Raw genomic sequence first — 22687 nt, forward strand, 5'->3', positions numbered from 1 at the left:
TTTGTTCACAGATCATTGTATGAGGAACAGTAAGATTGTATATATTGTTTACACTATAGACTGGTCAGTAACTGGTACCTGTATATAATTATAGATATATAGGTACGGCAGAGGAACTCATTGTTAATAGCACAAGTGGTATACATATTTGTTATAGATCTACTTGATTTACTCTCCAAAACATTTGATCATGAGATGAGTGGTGAAGTTGTACCTAGTTAGACCTTGTTAGCCTGACAGAATAAGGACAGCCCAATTATCTTACTTCCTGTACCTAGTTAGACCTTGTTAGCCTGACAGAATAAGGACAGCCCAATTATCTTACTTCCTGTACCTAGTTAGACCTTGTTAGCCTGACAGAATAAGGACAGCCCAATTATCTTGCTTCCAGGCTGTCTCATTTCAAAATTGACCACTGGTTCGTCAACATAATCAATTTGATCTGATTTGGTCCCTTACTTATTGGAAATATGTAAACGTCAACACATAATATACACAGCAGATTATATAATAATTACTTAGTAATAGAATCTGTCCACAATGAGATGACGGCAAAAGAAACAAGGTGGTGAAATTACTAAATATCCAGATCAAGGCTCAAAATCAAAGAATTAAGTTTGTTTCTATTACAACCACGTGCACTAGCTATATATATATATAGCTATTGTATGATAATATCTTATAACAAGTCTGGTTATTTATTGGTTGTCATGGCGACACAAGTGTGTGTAGCTTGTCTCTGAGTCAGAGAAATACTTCACTGCTTAGAGGCACCTCTCTGTTAGTAACCAGAGTAAAGTCTTTGATGTTCAATATGTATTTTGAGATGATTTAAGGTTTTAGCCTTGTAGAGAAGATGGTGAGACTGTATGAAGGAGAATGAGTGTTAGGGTGTGAGGAAGGGTGAGAAGATGAAAGAAGGGTGAGAAGATGAGAGTTAGGATGAGAGTTAAGGTGAAAAGATGAGTTTAGGGCGAGAAGATGAGAGTTGGGGCGAGAGTATGGAAGTTAAGGTGAAAAGATGAGTTTAGGGTGAGAGCTAGGATGAGAGTTAGGGTGAGGGATGAGAGTTAAGGTGAAAAGATGAGTTTAGAGTTAGAGGATGAGATTTAGGATGAGGGGATGAGAGTTGGGGTGATGGGTGAGAGTTAAGGTGAAAAGATGAGTTTAGAATAAGAGGATGAGATTTAGGGTGAGAGTTAAGGTGAAAAGATAAGTTTAGAGTAAGAGGATGAGATTTAGGGTAAGGGGATGAGAGTTGGGTGAGCGTTAAGGTGAAAAGATGAGTTTAGAGTAAGAGGATGAGATTTAGGGTGAGGGGATGAGAGTTAAGGTGAAAAGATAAGAGTTAGGGTGAGAGTATGAGAGTTAAGGTGAAAAGATAAGAGTTAGTGTGAAAAAAAGAGAGTTGGCGTTAGAGGATGAGTATTAGGGGGGAGGGGATACAAGGATGTGCCAGTGTGATGGTGTGTATGTAACTGTTTATCTATGTAACCATATATTCTAATACTCAAACAGTAATACATGTACATAGATTTTAACAGAATACTGGTGATAGAAACATTTTCATCAAATGGTTTTGAAGCTGTACAGGCTTTGAAGTTTCCTGAATTGTATGGTAATGTATTATCGGGGTTTAATGTCAGTTATTTTAATGATGGCAATATACATACTATAGTGAAAACACAGAATACTCAGAATTACTAACAATTGTCACCGGTTAACCTCACAAGTAACTTCTATAGCAAAGTCTGATAAGTTAATAGATGTGAAATTCAGCAAAGTCCATTTGATATGTGTAGTTCCTTAATGTATTATACCAATTAAATTGTGTCTTACGCAAAATGTTTTTACAAAGAGAGTTTTGTATAAGGGTGTATGCTAGTTAACTCACTCCCATGGCCACATCCTACCTTGGTGATGGTCATATTTTATCTGGAGTTAGTGTCAGTAATATTTTTGTATATTGTAGTAAGCAATACTGTCTGGAAATGAACAAAAAGTCTTGATAAATAAATAGGATTCGTTTACACAAGGTGTTAGTGTCTGTTAAAGTTGACAATGAGAGAAACATTGTCATGATATGTATCTGAGGAGAGGAACATGTTGTAGATATACAGTAGTGTACAGACATTTAGTGTTATAACAGGCTAAATGTTTTAAAAAATCATGCTTAATTTGACATGAAGTTTCTTAACTTACTCAATTTCCAATTGTCGTAATTGGGTCATACAATTTGTTATGTCCACAACATTGGTGGTAGGGTCTTGTTTTGGAACTTTTTACTGGTAAAAGTATACTTTATATTTATCAAATTTTCAGATTATTTATCTCACTTAAAAAAATAAGAAGCAAATACAGAGATTTTCTGGAAATTAATTTAATATTGATTGTAACGACAGGATTTTTAAGACTGTATGTTACCTAGTACAATGTGCTTGTACGGTATGTAGATTTCAGGGATATCTTGTTTTCAATTGTTGAATTTATTTGTGAAAGTGTCTTTTCTTTTTATCACACGTGTTGAATGTGTACAAAATGCAGGTGATGAATGTGTACAAAATGTTTTAATTTATAAAATATTGTGCCCTGGTGACTTACAAAATAACAGTGATAAATATAAACATAAATTCAAAACACATGGTCCAAATATCACTTCCAAAACCAGTCTGTTATATATATATTAGGCCATTATTCTGCATTTGAAATATTTGTACTGATATTTATATTGATTAAAACAAAATTAATAGGACACTTGTATTTACCAGTTAATTAGAATTTATTTTTTTTTCTTGTTAATTGTGAAAGTACACATGGTTTGAAAGACTGAAGGTTTGTGAGCATGTTTTAAGCTGCCTAGTTGTATTTGGTTGTTAATTAGTTTTTAGTGATTGTTTAAGTATACTCAGCAGGACTAAGTTTTAAATAGTTTTATGTGAAGTTATTAAAATCTTAACTAAAATGTATTTATTTGTGAAATTTTCTGCGTCAGATGCCATTTTGTAGAATGCTTTCTTTTAAGTTATTGAAATAAACACTGAATATATATACTTTATATATATATATGTTCTATCAGGAATTTCTAGTTTTTGGTCATAATACAACTCTTGTCTTTGGATGAGGAGGGTGTGAATATTTATTAACCTGAAGATTGTGATATTAACCAACCAAAAACAAGTTTATATCACCATCTAAGGGTTGATATATGTATCAATATTACAAAAGGTTACAGTGAGGTTATTTTATTATATGATCAGTGAAATTCAGATGGACCTACTGTTGACCGATGACTTGTTTAAAGAAATTGTCTAAAATCCATAGTGGTGTTGCTCCTGTTGCTTTGACTATGGTGTTGTACATAATACTGTGTATACTACAGTTATTGTCCATTGACAATTTTCCTAAAATCTGACTAGGGAGTGCCATGACACAAATGTAAAGTTTTAAATATTCAATCATAAGTTATAGACAACATCGATATCATAACGCTTACATTTTGATGAGCAGAAGACTTCCACCAAAACAAGACTTCCACCAAAACAATCTTCAACTGGCCGTTCCAATTCCTCTTCTGTCCATGCAAACTCATGCATTATTTAGCTGTACATGTATATTTGTTGTTTTCTGGAGGTACTGTTGATTTATCTATATTCACAAGTAAAAGGTGGTGGTCAAGATTCAGTCATCTGTAGGAAATTCTATCCGAGGAATTCAAGTCTGAACTGAGAATTTCCAAGGTATTGCGGAAGTTTAGTACTAACTAAATTTTACACCCTCTGGTAAATTCCCATCCTCCACCCCTACATAACTGTTAAAGACTCCAGCGTTAAGATTTTCCTATTTCCCATACTAACACCACTGTTATGGTCGCCTAAGATAAAGAATGTCCTATCTCTCGCATCTACATCACTGTCAGTATCAAAGGTAAGATATGTTTACTCGTGAATTGGGCAAAGAGTTGAGTAATTTTCTGAATCTTGATGTTGCTCTCAGCAGAGATTTAAAAAAAAATCTGAATCTTTGTGATGTGCCCAGCAGATATTTAAATATTCAATTGAGGGAAAGCTGTAACTTCAGTGGACCAGTACGGTCAATATTCGTAGAGAAGCGGAAATTACAAGTATAATTTTGAATTAGATTGCAATATATCATACCTCCCTGGTAATAACTTTTTTTTCTACAACTGGAAATGTGATCATAATATATTTAACACCTAATTACTGAAATTGAACCCGAAATATTTTCAAGCAATACAAATATAATCTTGTCTAATTTAAGTTCACTAAGCTTTGTCAGAGAATATATTGTGTGAATTGTAATATACATGTACCTACAATATCTGCTTTCATACTTAATTGTATCATGCCTAGAGGAGTACAATACCTATATATAGATACACAATATTTAGATGAAAACCTTTTAACGGCAGTACTACCTGATATTGTTAACAGACATACACTCAACATTTTGGCTGGTGGTACAAAATTACATTTCCATAATGGTACAAGTATCATGTTAATATGTCTGTTGCTTTTGAGCATATGTTATTATGAAAAATTTAAAAGATTTTCTGAAATATTTTTTAAAGTTGTCATATAATTTATTTATTATTCTTAGTTCCAAGTAGAACCAACTTGTTATTATAAATCTACATGTCATTACACTTGTATGGTAGTTTGGTACTTTAAGACATTTTAAAGTTCTTCATTACATACTGTTTTGTGTAAACAATACTTAAATACATAGTCTTGTATGATAATTAGGTTGTTTTGACCAAGTCGATCAAATAAACAATCCTCCTTGTTAACTCCTTGTTGTCTCATTTTTATTGGCAGTATTCATTTTTCTACTTTGATGGTAGATACTCTAAAGTTGAACATTCACAAAGTGTTTGTGAAGATGATTTCAAGTCACTGTGCATATTACAGCTGTACTGTACTCAACTGGCAATCAGCTGGGGAAGGGGCTTATTGCCAAATGTAGGCCTGGCTCCAAAACACGAATCATACCAACTTATTACCTTTTCTGAAAATAGGAGCTGGATATATTGCTGAACTGTTTGCCATTATGTTAATCTATGGCGACCTTTCTGTGTGTATTATAGGGATTCACAATTTAAATATGTACCGCAGAAAATATGGAGCTATATATGGAGACATCCCGTTCTAGATTTCCTATGAGCTGAGATGTGACGAATGTTTATCCTCAACCTTGCATGAAAAGGACTTTTACAGACCCGCAAGTGTAGAGTAAAGGTATTACATATAACCCTAGTAAATACTAGCCACAATATATCACTCGGCAAGAGGGATCTTTTCTATAGCTCAATTGATTGAGTGCAAGACTTAGTATTATGCTGGAGGTCCTGGGTAATTCCCAGAGGCATTGAAATACATTTATCATGCGCTCTGTTACATTATCATACATAAACAAAGACATTTCCCCCATAACTTGTAAGAATTGGTCATGTGTCTGATAATTGATAATTGATGTTGATATATAGCCTCTCGCCTAATTAGTATGCTAAAACACAATGCAATACTAATCCTTATGGTTTTGTAGAGGAAGTCTGGTACTAACATGTATCAGGAGGTACATATACGTACATATTGATTTAAAAATAGAATATTTTGACTCGCTTAGAGGCTTAATAATAAATGTTCGAAGACTTCGTTCTACAGAATTGCGATGCCTGAAGTTGTAACATTTTGGCTGTAGCATGTTTTGGAAGTTGAGAAAATGTGATGAACAAAGTTCTGAGACCAATATTAACTTGAATGTACTACAAGGCCAAGAGGCTGTTAAGTTCAGAAGTTAACAGAATTGAAGGGCTACCAATGTCACTGACCAATAATTAAGGTCACAAGTTTGGAATAAAAACCTCCAAAGGCTTCCTCATTGCGTTTTAGTTAACTAATTTGGCAAGATTTGTTCAATTACCAGACAAGTGACCTTGACTAAATATCATAGGTGTTTAATGCGAGAAAACGGTTAAAGATATATAGTAGTCACGTGGACAACGTAAACATCTTGTGACGTAACACACACATGATCAGTTCTCTGTCATATTACTAATTAGATGTGATATAAAGCTGGTGTGTAGAATTATACAGTTATATAGCATCTACAAGGTATTAATGAGTGGGTGCATGATCAAATGTGTTCAAAATGATAATTGATCATAGACTTTCTGCCAGTTTGTAATTTTATTATTCAGGTCATAATTCAAACAATGGTGTAAGTTATAAAGTCTGACAATAAGAGCATTCTCTGATTGGATATTCAAATCAACAACAGTACTCTAGGATTTATGACTGGAATGCAACTAGACTATAGATTTCTTGAGCAAGCACTAGACATGGTTACCATGGAAATGTGGAAATATTTGGACTATTCCAGCTAGTGAACTGGAAAACATATACATCTATGTACGTGTATGTAAATATTTGAACAGACAATAAAATACACCAACATACATTCCAAACATAAATATCCACAAAACATATTGCCAGGTCACAGAGTGAAACCCTGTACTCATTCTATATATATATATATATAGCTATTTCGAAACAACTTACAGGAATTGAAATTTGAATATTTATAAGATATATTGTGATTGAATTGGATAACTGGTACAACCTGGAATGGCTCTATAATGATGTGTATTACACACTCCCATCTATCAGAATAAAAACCTACTTATACAGGGTATATAAATAGATTTGTATAAGAAAAAGAACTTATTTCAACAGCGGGATAAGATACAGATTTTTGGAGCTATCCACTCTTACCCAGTTCTGGTCCATCATTTAACATGTCTTCATAAAAGATTGGCATTACTGAAGATTTAAATGTCGTCCACATTAATGAGTTATAATTACTGATTATATTTGTATAAAGTGAATAACATTCAACAAACATCCATTTGTAGGGATCTAGTGTAATATACAATTTTATAAGCTAAGAGAGTTGATTGTCATCAATATTTTCAGGTTTTGTTGTTTGAAATTGAACAAAGTCTTCATAAGATAGATTACAATACATGTATATCTTATCAATAAAATGTATATACTATAAATAAATAATCTAATATTGAATGATATATAATGTATTGAATTAATGACAATTCTTCGGCTTTTATTTCAGGTTTGGTGAATGGGTTTTCCGATATCTTTAATAAATTTGTCACAATCAGTCAAACATGTGTGGAAGTAATTATATCTTATTATATATATTATTGTTACCAAAGTGTGCTGTAAGATTTCAATAATGTCAATTTTTCGTCAGCACAAAACTGTATGAATTTCAAACCATAATATTCACATGTCATTTCACATCATTGTCTCAGTAATGATTAAAAGCTATTTAACAAGATACCATTAATGATTGTAACTCACTATTATCTTTTTCTGTCACAAATACAGAAATTGCTATGTGATTCACACTTGAACACAATAAATAATACAGTATCCTACATTGTCTGGTGTAGTGAAGACCCCATATCAAGTATTTTGTGTCCTGATAAACTCACAACATCTTGTCCATGGTTTGTATTAAATCACATGTATTGGTCTGTAAATGGTTCGTAGTCTACCACAACACATATCCAGTTGTGGTTTACAGGAGGATGTCTACCACAACACATACCCTGTTGAGGAGGATGTACACAGTTATACATAGCCTGTAAATTCTGTCTATAATTTTGACTTGGAGCCAACAACAGGTTTATCATCGACAAAGTCCTTCCACCAAACAGGCCGCTCTAAAGCGTTCGGTCCTTGGATCATTGCTCCATATAGGTTCTTGTAGATCTGAAATTGAAAGGAAACATTTAAATTGACAAACATAATGCCATATGTACAGAGGGGCTAATCCATTTGTTTTATCATGTACATAAATTATACATTTTGTATAGCTTTCATTAATACAATTGTACAGGAAATAGTGAGAAAAGCAATGAAGAGGAATCCAATATTTATACCTCTTGTTTAGTGTGGATGCCCTCAACTATTCAAGATGACCAACATTTGATCTTCTGACTTCTCAAATCTCAAGTAAGTACTCTCAGTTAAGAATCAATGTTAGAAGCTGGAGTTTGATAAAACTACGGAATGATCAGTTAGGAAGTTGACACCAACCAGCAATACCAATAAATAAACACCCATGATACTATACAATAATGGTCATATGTCCTATACACTCTGTTAAGATATGCATGTTTCATGACCTTGACCTTGGAGATATGACCTTGGGTTAAACGACACAACACATCCATATGAGCTGCAGAGATTTGGTACACGATAAAGACACACAAATCATAGGTAAACTGGAGATGTTTTCTAATAACATAAGCTACTATATATGTCTCCCCCTTAAAAAGGACAATGACATCTTACCTGTCCATCTGACCGACCAATGGGAGAGTTCAGTACAAAGTCTGTTGGGGCAATAGCATCGACCAATGAGACAGCTTCACCCTTGAGTGCATGACAAAGTCTGAGGATAGCTTCCTGGATCAGTTTTGGAGGGTTGCTTCCCTTGATATATCCCCCTATTGATAGGTAATGGAATCATATACTTAGGACTAGTATGATTATTTTATGCATAGATACATCATGTCTGAATGTATTATCTCAATGTCGACACGATCGTTTTCAGATTAATATGTACATATATATTTATGAAAATTGGGATCATGAGTAAGACGAAAAAGAAAAAAAAGAAAAAAAAAAGAAAAAAATGATGATTCTGGTTGAGAGTGATGACCTCATTAAATGGGATGGTATTGTGGAGTTATCTACCTTTAGAGTACACTAGTGTCAACACTGTTTCTCAAATCTATAATTCAATAGTAATAACTTTATATATAAAACAAGTTATTTACCTTGATATAATGTTGACAAGTGTTTCTCCAGCCTCCATAGTCCAAACAGAGCACACATTTTATTGAGGACTGGTTTGAGTTCTGGAGGTGTGTCACCATTCCTGCTCTCGGTCTCCAGTTGATGGAATCTGTCCAGGACAGTGTGCTTTCAATAAAAAATGTTTTTAAAGTTAAAATAAATCTAATTGTTACATAAAAAACAAATTTTCCTGTGTCATTCTTACTATTTATCATCATTTACTGACCTACATAAAAAATTAACACTATATATAATAGGTCACAATAATTGACCTACATGTAATATACACTACCAGTGTATAGGTCACAGTGACCTATATATACCAGGTAATATCACTACTGGAAGACTATATATCTTTTCCATGAGCATGCCTAAATATCAGACTGTTCTGCCAAATGTATGAAAATACTCTACATTTCTACAGAGGAAGGATTTTGAAGAATTTGCTTTATTTCCCATGTTTGACACCCACTTTTTTTATACAAAATTGGTTCTCTTTCACTCAAGGATGTTTCAGACCAAATATGGACAAAATCCTATCATTACTACAGAAGAAGAAGGATTTTAAAGTGATTGCTACATATAATAATAATAGAGGGGTTAACAAATCATTATTCGTGGTTATTGGGCCTTTAGAAGCCACCAAATGTCTTTCTCAACTCCCTGGAGGAGCATACAGCCGGAGCTGCCATTTCGGAGATAACAGCTTACACACCACATTCCTTGTACAGCCCTACAATGTCTTCATTTACAGCTGAGTCGACTGGAACACAACAGAGTAAAGTATCTTGTCCAAGGATACAACACAGCACTGGTGCCAGGACTTGCACTAGCCACCCTTCGGTTATGTCCAATATCCCTGCATCCTACCATGGCAACTTGACCACCCTGCCTCGGTTTCCCCTATTGGACCCCGCTCTTGAGGCCTCAATGTTGGAGACCCAAGGATTTTTCAGACCAAATATGGACTGAATCCTTTCATTCATACAGAAGAAGGATTTTAACCAATTTGGTGCATATTTTCTCTGCATGACCCTGTCCCTCACGCCCCTAGGGGTCATGCCCATAGTTTACACCAAACGGGTTCTTCTTCATCCAAGAATGCTCCACACCAAATTTGGACGGCATAAACTCGACAGTCCTTTGGATCAGGTGAGCTAAAGAGGTGTGGTAGGAATCAGTAAGTTAATCTCCGATATCTTATTCTAATTTTAGGTATGACAAGTTTGGAATGGGCTGCTTTACACAATATATGTGTCACCATATTCTTCTTTGACACGTACCTGGTAAATTTTGCTTGCATATCAGTAACCAATAATGTGTAGTGTATCCAGCAAATTGTACAGCAAACAGGTATAATTCTACCTTTGCTTCAATTACATCTAAGAAAGCACCATTCTAATAAGTCAACACTAAAAGTTACATCACATTGGCGATCTTTCTCTATCCCCGATCCTCACCTCTATGTAGGCTAGAGCTAGACTACGACAGTAGTAGGCCTGACTGTCATTCCTCGCGGAGAAGGCATCTTTACCGGACTGTCCCTGCTCCTTTAGACGTTCAGCACTGTCCACTAACAAACGGCCAACCAGCCATTTATATGCTCGCAAGGACACTGTCACGATACCAAAGTGTAACTTTTACTCGCATGAAAAACACCAGTGAAAGGAAAAGATCTTAGGGACTGACAAAAACAGAAAAATCTTAACTCTTAATAATGTTCTCAGGTTCTCACAGAGACACAGGTTCTCACAGAGACTCACGTACTCACAGAGACTCGGGTACTCACAGAGACTCAGGTACTCACAGAGACTCACGTACTCACAGAGACTCAGGTACTCACAGAGACACAGGTTCTCACAGAGACTCACGTACTCACAGAGACTCAGGTACTCACAGAGACTCAGGTACTCACAGAGACTCAGGCACTCACAGAGGCTCAGGTACTCACAGAGATTCAGGTACTCACAGGGACTCAGACACTCACAGAGACTCAGGTACTCAGAGAGACTCGGGTACTCACATAAACTCGGGTACTCACAGATGCTAAGGTACTCACATAAACTCGGGTACTCACAGAGACTAAGGCACTCACAGAGACTAAGGTACTCACAGAGATTCAGGCACTCACAGAGACTAAGGTACTCACAGAGATTCAGGCACTCACAGAGACTCAGGTACTCACATAGACTCAGACACTCACAGAGACCCAGGTACTCACAGGGACTCAGGTACTCACAGGGACTCAGGTACTCACAGAGACTCAGGCACTCACAGAGACTCAGACACTCACAGAGACTCAGACACTCACAGAGACTCAGACACTCACAGAGACTCAGACACTCACAGAGACCCAGGTACTCACAGGGACTCAGGTACTCACAGAGACCCAGGTACTCACAGGGACTCAGGTACTCACAGGGACTCAGGTACTCACAGAGACTCAGACACTCACAGAGACTCAGACACTCACAGAGACCCAGGTACTCACAGAGACTCGGGTACTCATGGGGACTCGCACTCACAGAGACTCAGGCACTCACAGAGACTCAGATACCCACAGAGACTCAGGTACTCACAGAGACCCAGGCACTCACGGAGACTCAGGTACACGCAGAGACTCGGACACTCACAGAGACTCAGGTACTCACAGAGACTCAGGTACTCACAGAGACTCAGGCACTCACGGAGACTCAGCCACTCACAGAGACTTAGGTACTCACAGAGACTTAGGTACTCACAGAGACAGTATATTATGCTGTCATGGATTAAGAGACTAACAGGTAAACATAAACAAGAATTCTGTGTAATTAAATGTCTTGCCTGTCCCACTTTAATTTGTCAGTAAAGTAAGTTTTGAGTAAAATTCACTTAAATTTCGGTATTTCCACCAAAACAACCAAACAAACCTCCATATTAATAAAGTGATACATTTTAGCACCCGTTTACCTAAAGATGTCTATAATTATTGATGTATTGCAAAAGAAATTACAAATTTTGCAAAACCACCAGTTCTCATATTTACCCTAACATGACATTTCTACCTAAAAAATAACTCTTCCGAAGAGTGAGAATAAAAACACAAATCTACATCTGATACATGTGTATATTACACAGAACTTGTTCCAATCTGATTATAAACTAATTTGTAAATGAAATAGAGAAGCATAATATGAGGTTTTTATCCAAAAATACAAACCACCCCCACCCAAGGAAAAAAACAATTCACATACTCTATAGGGTGTGTTTAGATGTCCATACTACAATGCAATTACTAGTACCATTGGTACTATGTATATCTTCAAAGTGAGGTTGAAATAACACAGATGCTTTTTGAGAAACTGAGCTCAACACAAAATTGTAAATTCCAGATTCCAGCGTCCCTAATTTCCAGTTATTGGACCATATATTCTGGATTGATATATCTATAGTGTGTAAATGAAGTGTGTGTTGAGATGTTCACTGTAGGATCTAACTACACACCAAGTTTGGTTAAAGTTGGACTTACATTTTTTGTGCAGCAGACTTAACACAAAGCTTACAAGGGAAACACTGATAATGACACAGTCACTGTTGGTAAAGCGACACCATATTTTTTTCGTCACAGTCAAGACAAACATCTGTGTCACTGTTACAAAGATGACATGGTGTAAGCCTTCAGGGATACCTACATTTATCTCCTGAATGCCTGCACATACAACAAAACTTTACCTTCAGGATTGAAGCAGTCTTCAACTGTGCGTGCCTCAAATGTGGTCTGGAGCAGCCCCTCTAGGTCATTGAGGAAATTGACACTTTTAAGTGGTGTGTTGATGGTCTCTCCTATAACAGTGAATTATCAGAATTCTCACATGTAATTATATCTATGTAAGAAGTAAACATTTAGTAATTCTCACACATAATTATATCTATGTAAGAAGTAAACATTTAGTAATTCTCACATGTAATTATATCTATGTAAGAAGTAAACATTTAGTAATTCTCACATGTAATTATATCTATGTAAGAAGTAAACATTTAGTAATTCTCACATGTAATTATATCTATGTAAGAAGTAAACATTTAGTAATTCTCACATGTAATTATATCTATGTAAGAAGTAAACATTTAGTAATTCTCACACGTTATTATATCTATGTAAGATGTAAACATTAATAATTCTCACATGTAATTATATCTATGTAAGAAGTAAACATTTAGTAATTCTCACATGTAATTATATCTATGTAAGAAGTAAACATTTAGTAATTCTCACACGTAACAGATACCAGATGTCACAGACAGTTACTCTTGTGTATTAATATACAGAAGCCAGCGGACCTGTATTACTGAGGTGAATGCAAAGTTGTATACCTCTTGATTCCAGTATGAGAGTAGGCAAAGTTCATTTGTTTTAACAACTCTGTAGCCTTTCATTCTACAGTCCTAACATCATGTTCCTGGGCCTCTTGTTTTGTTATTTTGAAGAAGATTTAAGCACATTCCCTGTGTGACCCTCAAAATAGGTAAAGGTCATTCATTTGTATAATATCATGATCCTGGCCTTTCCTTTTGGTTATTGTAATTCTAAAAGTTGTTAAAAGTGCAAAGTTGATGCCAGAAGGAGGTAGGCTAGATGGCCGATGGCTAATGATAGATTGTACAAGTTCACACGCCCTTTCATAATCTAAATTAATAAAAACAGTTTAACCTTTCCTGATGTTGGAGTCCAGTAGACCTACAGTATTACCTTTCCTGATGTTGGAGTCCAGTAGCCCTACAGTATTACCTTTCCTGATGTTGGAGTCCAGTAGACCTACAGTATTACCTTTCCTGATGTTGGGAGTCCAGTAGCCCTACAGTATTACCTTTCCTGATGTTGGGAGTCCAGTAGCCCTACAGTATTACCTTTCCTGATGTTGGGAGTCCAGTAGACCTACAGTATTACCTTTCCTGATGTTGGGAGTCCAGTAGACCTACAGTTTTACCTTTCCTGATGTTGGACTCCAGTAGACCTACAGTATTACCTTTCCTGATGTTGGGAGTCCAGTAGACCTACAGTATTACCTTTCCTGATGTTGGAGCCCAGTAGACCTACAGTAGACCTACAGTATTACCTTTCCAGTAGACCTACAATATTACCTTTCCTGATGTTGGGAGTCCAGTAGACCTACAGTAGACCTACAGTTTAACCTTTCCTGATGTTGGGAGTCCAGTAGACCTACAGTATTACCTTTCCTGATGTTGGGAGTCCAGTAGACCTACAGTATTACCTTTCCTGATGTTGGGAGTCCAGTAGACCTACAGTATTACCTTTCCTGATGTTGGGAGTCCAGTAGACCTACAGTATTACCTTTCCTGATGTTGGGAGTCCAGTAGACCTACAGTATTACCTTTCCTGATGTTGGGAGTCCAGTAGACCTACAGTATTACCTTTCCTGATGTTGGAGCCCAGTAGACCTACAGTAGACCTACAGTATTACCTTTCCAGTAGACCTACAATATTACCTTTCCTGATGTTGGGAGTCCAGTAGACCTACAGTATTACCTTTCCTGATGTTGGGAGTCCAGTAGACCTACAGTATTACCTTTCCTGATGTTGGGAGTCCAGTAGACCTACAGTATTACCTTTCCTGATGTTGGAGTCCAGTAGACCTACAGTATTACCTTTCCTGATGTTGGGAGTCCAGTAGACCTACAGTATTACCTTTCCTGATGTTGGAGCCCAGTAGACCTACAGTAGACCTACAGTATTACCTTTCCAGTAGACCTACAATATTACCTTTCCTGATGTTGGGAGTCCAGTAGACCTACAGTAGACCTACAGTTTAACCTTTCCTGATGTTGGGAGTCCAGTAGACCTACAGTAGACCTACAGTTTAACCTTTCCTGATGTTGGGAGTCCAGTAGACCTACAGTTTAACCTTTCCTGATGTTGGGAGTCCAGTAGACCTACAGTATTACCTTTCCTGATGTTGGGAGTCCAGTAGACCTACAGTATTACCTTTCCTGATGTTGGAGTCCAGTAGACCTACAGTTTAACCTTTCCTGATGTTGGAGTCCAGTAGACTTACAGTATTACCTTTCCTGATGTTGGGAGTCCAGTAGACCTACAGTATTACCTTTCCTGATGTTGGGAGTCCAGTAGACCTACAGTATTACCTTTCCTGATGTTGGGAGTCCAGTAGACCTACAGTATTACCTTTCCTGATGTTGGAGTCCAGTAGACCTACAGTATTACCTTTCCTGATGTTGGGAGTCCAGTAGACCTACAGTATTACCTTTCCTGATGTTGGGAGTCCAGTAGACCTACAGTATTACCTTTCCTGATGTTGGAGTCCAGTAGACCTACAGTATTATACCTTTCCTGATGTTGGGAGTCCAGTAGACCTACAGTATTACCTTTCCTGATGTTGGAGTCCAGTAGACCTACAGTATTACCTTTCCTGATATTGGGAGTCCAGTAGACCTACAGTATTACCTTTCCTGATGTTGGAGTCCAGTAGACCTACAGTATTACCTTTCCAGATGTTGGAGTCCAGTAGACCTACCGTATTACCTTTCTTGATGTTGGGAGTCCAGTAGACCTACAGTATTACCTTTCCTGATGTTGGAGTCCAGTAGACCTACAGTATTACCTTTCCTGATGTTGGAGTCCAGTAGACCTACAGTATTACCTTTCCTGATGTTGGAGTCCAGTAGACCTACAGTATTACCTTTCCTGATGTTGGAGTCGAGTAGACCTACAGTATTACCTTTCCTGATGTTGGGAGTCCAGTAGACCTACAGTATTACCTTTCCTGATGTTGGGAGTCCAGTAGACCTACAGTATTACCTTTCCTGATGTTGGAGTCCAGTAGACCTACAGTATTATACCTTTCCTGATGTTGGGAGTCCAGTAGACCTACAGTATTACCTTTCCTGATGTTGGAGTCCAGTAGACCTACAGTATTACCTTTCCTGATATTGGGAGTCCAGTAGACCTACAGTATTACCTTTCCTGATGTTGGAGTCCAGTAGACCTACAGTATTACCTTTCCTGATGTTGGAGCCCAGTAGACCTACAGTAGACCTACAGTATTACCTTTCCAGTAGACCTACAATATTACCTTTCCTGATGTTGGGAGTCCAGTAGACCTACAGTATTACCTTTCCTGATGTTGGGAGTCCAGTAGACCTACAGTATTACCTTTCCTGATGTTGGGAGTCCAGTAGACCTACAGTATTACCTTTCCTGATGTTGGAGTCCAGTAGACCTACAGTATTACCTTTCCTGATGTTGGGAGTCCAGTAGACCTACAGTATTACCTTTCCTGATGTTGGAGCCCAGTAGACCTACAGTAGACCTACAGTATTACCTTTCCAGTAGACCTACAATATTACCTTTCCTGATGTTGGGAGTCCAGTAGACCTACAGTAGACCTACAGTTTAACCTTTCCTGATGTTGGGAGTCCAGTAGACCTACAGTAGACCTACAGTTTAACCTTTCCTGATGTTGGGAGTCCAGTAGACCTACAGTTTAACCTTTCCTGATGTTGGGAGTCCAGTAGACCTACAGTATTACCTTTCCTGATGTTGGGAGTCCAGTAGACCTACAGTATTACCTTTCCTGATGTTGGAGTCCAGTAGACCTACAGTTTAACCTTTCCTGATGTTGGAGTCCAGTAGACTTACAGTATTACCTTTCCTGATGTTGGGAGTCCAGTAGACCTACAGTATTACCTTTCCTGATGTTGGGAGTCCAGTAGACCTACAGTATTACCTTTCCTGATGTTGGGAGTCCAGTAGACCTACAGTATTACCTTTCCTGATGTTGGAGTCCAGTAGACCTACAGTATTACCTTTCCTGATGTTGGGAGTCCAGTAGACCTACAGTATTACCTTTCCTGATGTTGGGAGTCCAGTAGACCTACAGTATTACCTTTCCTGATGTTGGAGTCCAGTAGACCTACAGTATTATACCTTTCCTGATGTTGGGAGTCCAGTAGACCTACAGTATTACCTTTCCTGATGTTGGAGTCCAGTAGACCTACAGTATTACCTTTCCTGATATTGGGAGTCCAGTAGACCTACAGTATTACCTTTCCTGATGTTGGAGTCCAGTAGACCTACAGTATTACCTTTCCAGATGTTGGAGTCCAGTAGACCTACCGTATTACCTTTCTTGATGTTGGGAGTCCAGTAGACCTACAGTATTACCTTTCCTGATGTTGGAGTCCAGTAGACCTACAGTATTACCTTTCCTGATGTTGGAGTCCAGTAGACCTACAGTATTACCTTTCCTGATGTTGGAGTCCAGTAGACCTACAGTATTACCTTTCCTGATGTTGGAGTCGAGTAGACCTACAGTATTACCTTTCCTGATGTTGGGAGTCCAGTAGACCTACAGTATTACCTTTCCTGATGTTGGGAGTCCAGTAGACCTACAGTATTACCTTTCCTGATGTTGGAGTCCAGTAGACCTACAGTATTATACCTTTCCTGATGTTGGGAGTCCAGTAGACCTACAGTATTACCTTTCCTGATGTTGGAGTCCAGTAGACCTACAGTATTACCTTTCCTGATATTGGGAGTCCAGTAGACCTACAGTATTACCTTTCCTGATGTTGGAGTCCAGTAGACCTACAGTATTACCTTTCCAGATGTTGGAGTCCAGTAGACCTACCGTATTACCTTTCTTGATGTTGGGAGTCCAGTAGACCTACAGTATTACCTTTCCTGATGTTGGAGTCCAGTAGACCTACAGTATTACCTTTCCTGATGTTGGAGTCCAGTAGACCTACAGTATTACCTTTCCTGATGTTGGAGTCCAGTAGACCTACAGTATTACCTTTCCTGATGTTGGAGTCGAGTAGACCTACAGTATTACCTTTCCTGATGTTGGGAGTCCAGTAGACCTACAGTATTACCTTTCCTGATGTTGGGAGTCCAGTAGACCTACAGTATTACCTTTCCTGGTGTTGGAGTCCAGTAGACCTACAGTATTACCTTTCCTGATGTTGGAGTCCAGTAGACCTACAGTATTATACCTTTCCTGATGTTGGAGTCCAGTAGACCTACAGTATTACCTTTCCTGATGTTGGAGTCGAGTAGACCTACAGTATTACCTTTCTTGATGTTGAGGCCAGTAGACCTACAATATTACCTTTCCTGATGTTGGAGTCCAGTAGACCTACAGTATTACCTTTCCTGATGTTGGAGTCCAGTAGACCTACAGTATTACCTTTCCTGATGTTGGAGTCCAGTAGACCTACAGTATTACCTTTCCTGATGTTGAGGCCAGTAGACCTACAATATTACCCTTCCTGATGTTGGAGTCCAGTAGACCTACAGTATTACCTTTCCTGATGTTGGAGTCCAGTAGACCTACAGTATTACCTTTCCTGATGTTGGACTCCAGTAGACCTACAGTATTACCTTTCCTGATGTTGGGAGTCCAGTAGACCTACAGTAGACCTACAGTATTACCTTTCCTGATGTTGGGAGTCCAGTAGACTTACAGTATTACCTTTCCTGATGTTGGAGTCCAGTAGACTTACAGTTTAACATTTCCTGATGTTGGAGTCCAGTAGACCTACAGTTTAACCTTTCCTGATGTTTGGAGTCCAGTAGACCTACAGTAGACCTACAATATTACCCTTCCTGATGTTGGGAGTCCAGTAGACCTACAGTATTACCTTTCCTGATGTTGGGAGTCCAGTAGACCTACAGTATTACCTTTCCTGATGTTGGAGTCCAGTAGACCTACAGTATTACCTTTCCTGATGTTGGGAGTCCAGTAGACCTACAGTTTTACCTTTCCTGATGTTGGGAGTCCAGTAGACCTACAGTTTAACCTTTCCTAATGTTGGGAGTCCAGTAGACCTACAGTTTAACCTTTCCTGATGTTGGGAGTCCAGTAGACCTACTGTATTACCTTTCCTGATGTTGGGAGTCCAGTAGACCTACAGTATTACCTTTCCTGATGTTGGGAGTCCAGTAGACCTACTGTATTACCTTTCCTGATGTTGGGAGTCCAGTAGACCTACAGTATTACCTTTCCTGATGTTGGGAGTCCAGTAGACCTACAGTATTACCTTTCCTGATGTTGGGAGTCCAGTAGACCTACAGTTAACCTTTTCTGATGTTGGAGTCCAGTAGACCTACAGCATTACCTTTCCTGATGTTGGGAGTCCAGTAGACCTACAGTATTACCTTTCCTGATGTTGGAGTCCAGTAGACCTACAGTATTACCTTTCCTGATGTTGGAGTCCAGTAGCCCTACAGTATTACCTTTCCTGATGTTGGACTCCAGTAGACCTACAGTTTAACCTTTCCTGATGTTGGGAGTCCAGTAGACCTATAGTATTACCTTTCCTGATGTTGGGAGTCCAGTAGACCTACAGTATTACCTTTCCTGATGTTGGAGTCCAGTAGACCTACAGTATTACCTTTCCTGATGTTGGAGTCCAGTAGCCCTACAGTATTACCTTTCCTGATGTTGGACTCCAGTAGACCTACAGTTTAACCTTTCCTGATGTTGGGAGTCCAGTAGACCTATAGTATTACCTTTCCTGATGTTGGGAGTCCAGTAGACCTACAGTAGACCTACAGTATTACCTTTCCTGATGTTGGGAGTCCAGTAGACCTACAGTTTAACCTTTCCTGATGTTGGGAGTCCAGTAGACCTACAGTAGACCTACAGTATTACCTTTCCTGATGTTGGGAGTCCAGTAGACCTACAGTTTAACCTTTCCTGATGTTGGGAGTCCAGTAGACCTACAGTAGACCTACAGTATTACCTTTCCTGATGTTGGAGTCCAGTAGACCTACAGTAGACCTACAGTAGACCTACAGTATTACCTTTCCTGATGTTGGAGTCCAGTAGACCTACAGTATTACCTTTCCTGATGTTGGACTCCAGTAGACCTACAGTTTAACCTTTCCTGATGTTGGGAGTCCAGTAGACCTACAGTAGACCTACAATATTACCCTTCCTGATGTTGGGAGTCCAGTAGACCTACAGTATTACCTTTCCTGATGTTGGGAGTCCAGTAGACCTACAGTATTACCTTTCCTGATGCTGGAGTCCAGTAGACCTACAGTAGACCTACAGTTTTACCTTTCCTGATGTTGGGAGTCCAGTCGACCTACAGTAGACCTACAGTTAACCTTTCCTGATGTTGGAGTCCAGTAGACCTACAGTATTACCTTTCCTGATGTTGGAGTCCAGTAGACCTACAGTAATACCTTTCCTGATGTTGGGAGTCCAGTAGACCTACAGTATTACCTTTCCTGATGTTGGACTCCAGTAGACCTACAGTTTAACCTTTCCTGATGTTGGAGTCCAGTAGACCTACAGTAGACCTACAGTATTACCTTTCCTGATGTTGGAGTCCAGTAGACCTACAGTATTACCTTTCCTGATGTTGGGAGTCCAGTAGACCTACAGTATTACCTTTCCTGATGTTGGGAGTCCAGTAGACCTACAGTATTACCTTTCCTGATGTTGGGAGTCCAGTAGACCTACAGTATTACCTTTCCTGATGTTGGGAGTCCAGTAGACCTACAGCATTACCTTTCCTGATGTTGGGAGTCCAGTAGACCTACAGTATTACCTTTCCTGATGTTTGGAGTCCAGTAGACCTACAGCATTACCTTTCCTGATGTTGGGAGTCCAGTAGACCTACAGTATTACCTTTCCTGATGTTGGGAGTCCAGTAGACCTACAGTATTACCTTTCCTGATGTTGGAGTCCAGTAGACCTACAGTATTACCTTTCCTGATGTTGGGAGTCCAGTAGACCTACAGTATTACCTTTCCTGATGTTGGGAGTCCAGTAGACCTACAGTATTACCTTTCCTGATGTTGGGAGTCAAGTAGACCTACAGTATTACCTTTCCTGATGTTGGGAGTCCAGTAGACCTACAGTATTACCTTTCCTGATGTTGGGAGTCCAGTAGACCTACAGTATTACCTTTCCTGATGTTGGAGTCCAGTAGACCTACAGTATTACCTTTCCTGATGTTGGGAGTCCAGTAGACCTACAGTATTACCTTTCCTGATGTTGGAGTCCAGTAGACCTACAGGAGACCTACAGCATTACCTTTCCTGATGTTGGGAGTCCAGTAGACCTACAGTATTACCTTTCCTGATGTTGGAGTCCAGTAGACCTACAGTATTACCTTTCCTGATGTTGGAGTCCAGTAGCCCTACAGTATTACCTTTCCTGATGTTGGACTCCAGTAGACCTACAGTTTAACCTTTCCTGATGTTGGGAGTCCAGTAGACCTACAGTAGACCTACAGTATTACCTTTCCTGATGTTGGGAGTCCAGTAGACCTACAGTTTAACCTTTCCTGATGTTGGGAGTCCAGTAGACCTACAGTAGACCTACAGTATTACCTTTCCTGATGTTGGGAGTCCAGTAGACCTACAGTTTAACCTTTCCTGATGTTGGGAGTCCAGTAGACCTACAGTAGACCTACAGTATTACCTTTCCTGATGTTGGAGTCCAGTAGACCTACAGTAGACCTACAGTAGACCTACAGTATTACCTTTCCTGATGTTGGAGTCCAGTAGACCTACAGTATTACCTTTCCTGATGTTGGACTCCAGTAGACCTACAGTTTAACCTTTCCTGATGTTGGGAGTCCAGTAGACCTACAGTAGACCTACAGTTAACCTTTCCTGATGTTGGAGTCCAGTAGACCTACAGTATTACCTTTCCTGATGTTGGAGTCCAGTAGACCTACAGTAATACCTTTCCTGATGTTGGGAGTCCAGTAGACCTACAGTATTACCTTTCCTGATGTTGGACTCCAGTAGACCTACAGTTTAACCTTTCCTGATGTTGGAGTCCAGTAGACCTACAGTAGACCTACAGTATTACCTTTCCTGATGTTGGAGTCCAGTAGACCTACAGTATTACCTTTCCTGATGTTGGAGTCGAGTAGACCTACAGTATTACCTTTCCTGATGTTGGGAGTCCAGTAGACCTACAGTATTACCTTTCCTGATGTTGGAGTCCAGTAGACCTACAGTAGACCTACAGTAGACCTACAGTATTACCTTTCCTGATGTTGGAGTCCAGTAGACCTACAGTATTACCTTTCCTGATGTTGGACTCCAGTAGACCTACAGTTTAACCTTTCCTGATGTTGGGAGTCCAGTCGACCTACAGTAGACCTACAGTTAACCTTTCCTGATGTTTGGAGTCCAGTAGACCTACAGCATTACCTTTCCAGATGTTGGAGTCCAGTAGACCTACAGTATTACCTTTCCTGATGTTGGAGTCCAGTAGCCCTACAGTATTACCTTTCCTGATGTTGGAGTCCAGTAGACCTACAGTAATACCTTTCCTGATGTTGGGAGTCCAGTAGACCTACAGTATTACCTTTCCTGATGTTGGACTCCAGTAGACCTACAGTTTAACCTTTCCTGATGTTGGAGTCCAGTAGACCTACAGTAGACCTACAGTATTACCTTTCCTGATGTTGGAGTCCAGTAGACCTACAGTATTACCTTTCCTGATGTTGGGAGTCCAGTAGACCTACAGTATTACCTTTCCTGATGTTGGGAGTCCAGTAGACCTACAGTATTACCTTTCCTGATGTTGGGAGTCCAGTAGACCTACAGTATTATACCTTTCCTGATGTTGGGAGTCCAGTAGACCTACAGCATTACCTTTCCTGATGTTTGGAGTCCAGTAGACCTACAGTATTACCTTTCCTGATGTTTGGAGTCCAGTAGACCTACAGCATTACCTTTCCTGATGTTGGGAGTCCAGTAGACCTACAGTATTACCTTTCCTGATGTTGGGAGT

At 39.0% G+C, this 22687-nt stretch overlaps 1 protein-coding gene and 1 long non-coding RNA gene across 3 annotated transcripts in view; one reads left to right on the forward strand and one right to left on the reverse strand.

The window, feature by feature from the left end:
* The first annotated feature begins 645 nt into the window (after nucleotides 1–645).
* LOC117333085 lies at nucleotides 646–4807 on the forward strand. The gene is made up of 2 exons (XR_004533826.1): nucleotides 646–1153; nucleotides 1205–4807. It is a non-coding gene; the product is annotated as an uncharacterized LOC117333085 (long non-coding RNA).
* Nucleotides 4808–6191: 1384 nt separating this feature from the next.
* The window catches only part of LOC117333086 (peroxisomal acyl-coenzyme A oxidase 3-like), a 28483-nt gene continuing 11987 nt past the window's right edge, over nucleotides 6192–22687 (reverse strand). Inside the window, exons 9-14 of one of the 2 annotated variants that reach the window (XM_033892214.1) lie at nucleotides 12615–12725; nucleotides 10364–10518; nucleotides 8885–9029; nucleotides 8397–8551; nucleotides 7663–7811; nucleotides 6192–7629 (exon numbers count right to left, since the gene is read on the reverse strand). In XM_033892214.1, the coding sequence (XP_033748105.1) occupies nucleotides 7695–7811; nucleotides 8397–8551; nucleotides 8885–9029; nucleotides 10364–10518; nucleotides 12615–12725 (683 nt within the window). In that variant the 3' untranslated portion in view covers nucleotides 6192–7629; nucleotides 7663–7694. Of the gene's footprint in view, nucleotides 7812–8396; nucleotides 8552–8884; nucleotides 9030–10363; nucleotides 10519–12614; nucleotides 12726–22687 lie in introns of both variants that reach the window. The other variant, XM_033892213.1, reaches the window with a different exon arrangement.

The sequence above is a fragment of the Pecten maximus genome, chromosome 8, assembly GCF_902652985.1.
Source record: "Pecten maximus chromosome 8, xPecMax1.1, whole genome shotgun sequence".
Classification (NCBI taxonomy): domain Eukaryota; kingdom Metazoa; phylum Mollusca; class Bivalvia; order Pectinida; family Pectinidae; genus Pecten; species Pecten maximus.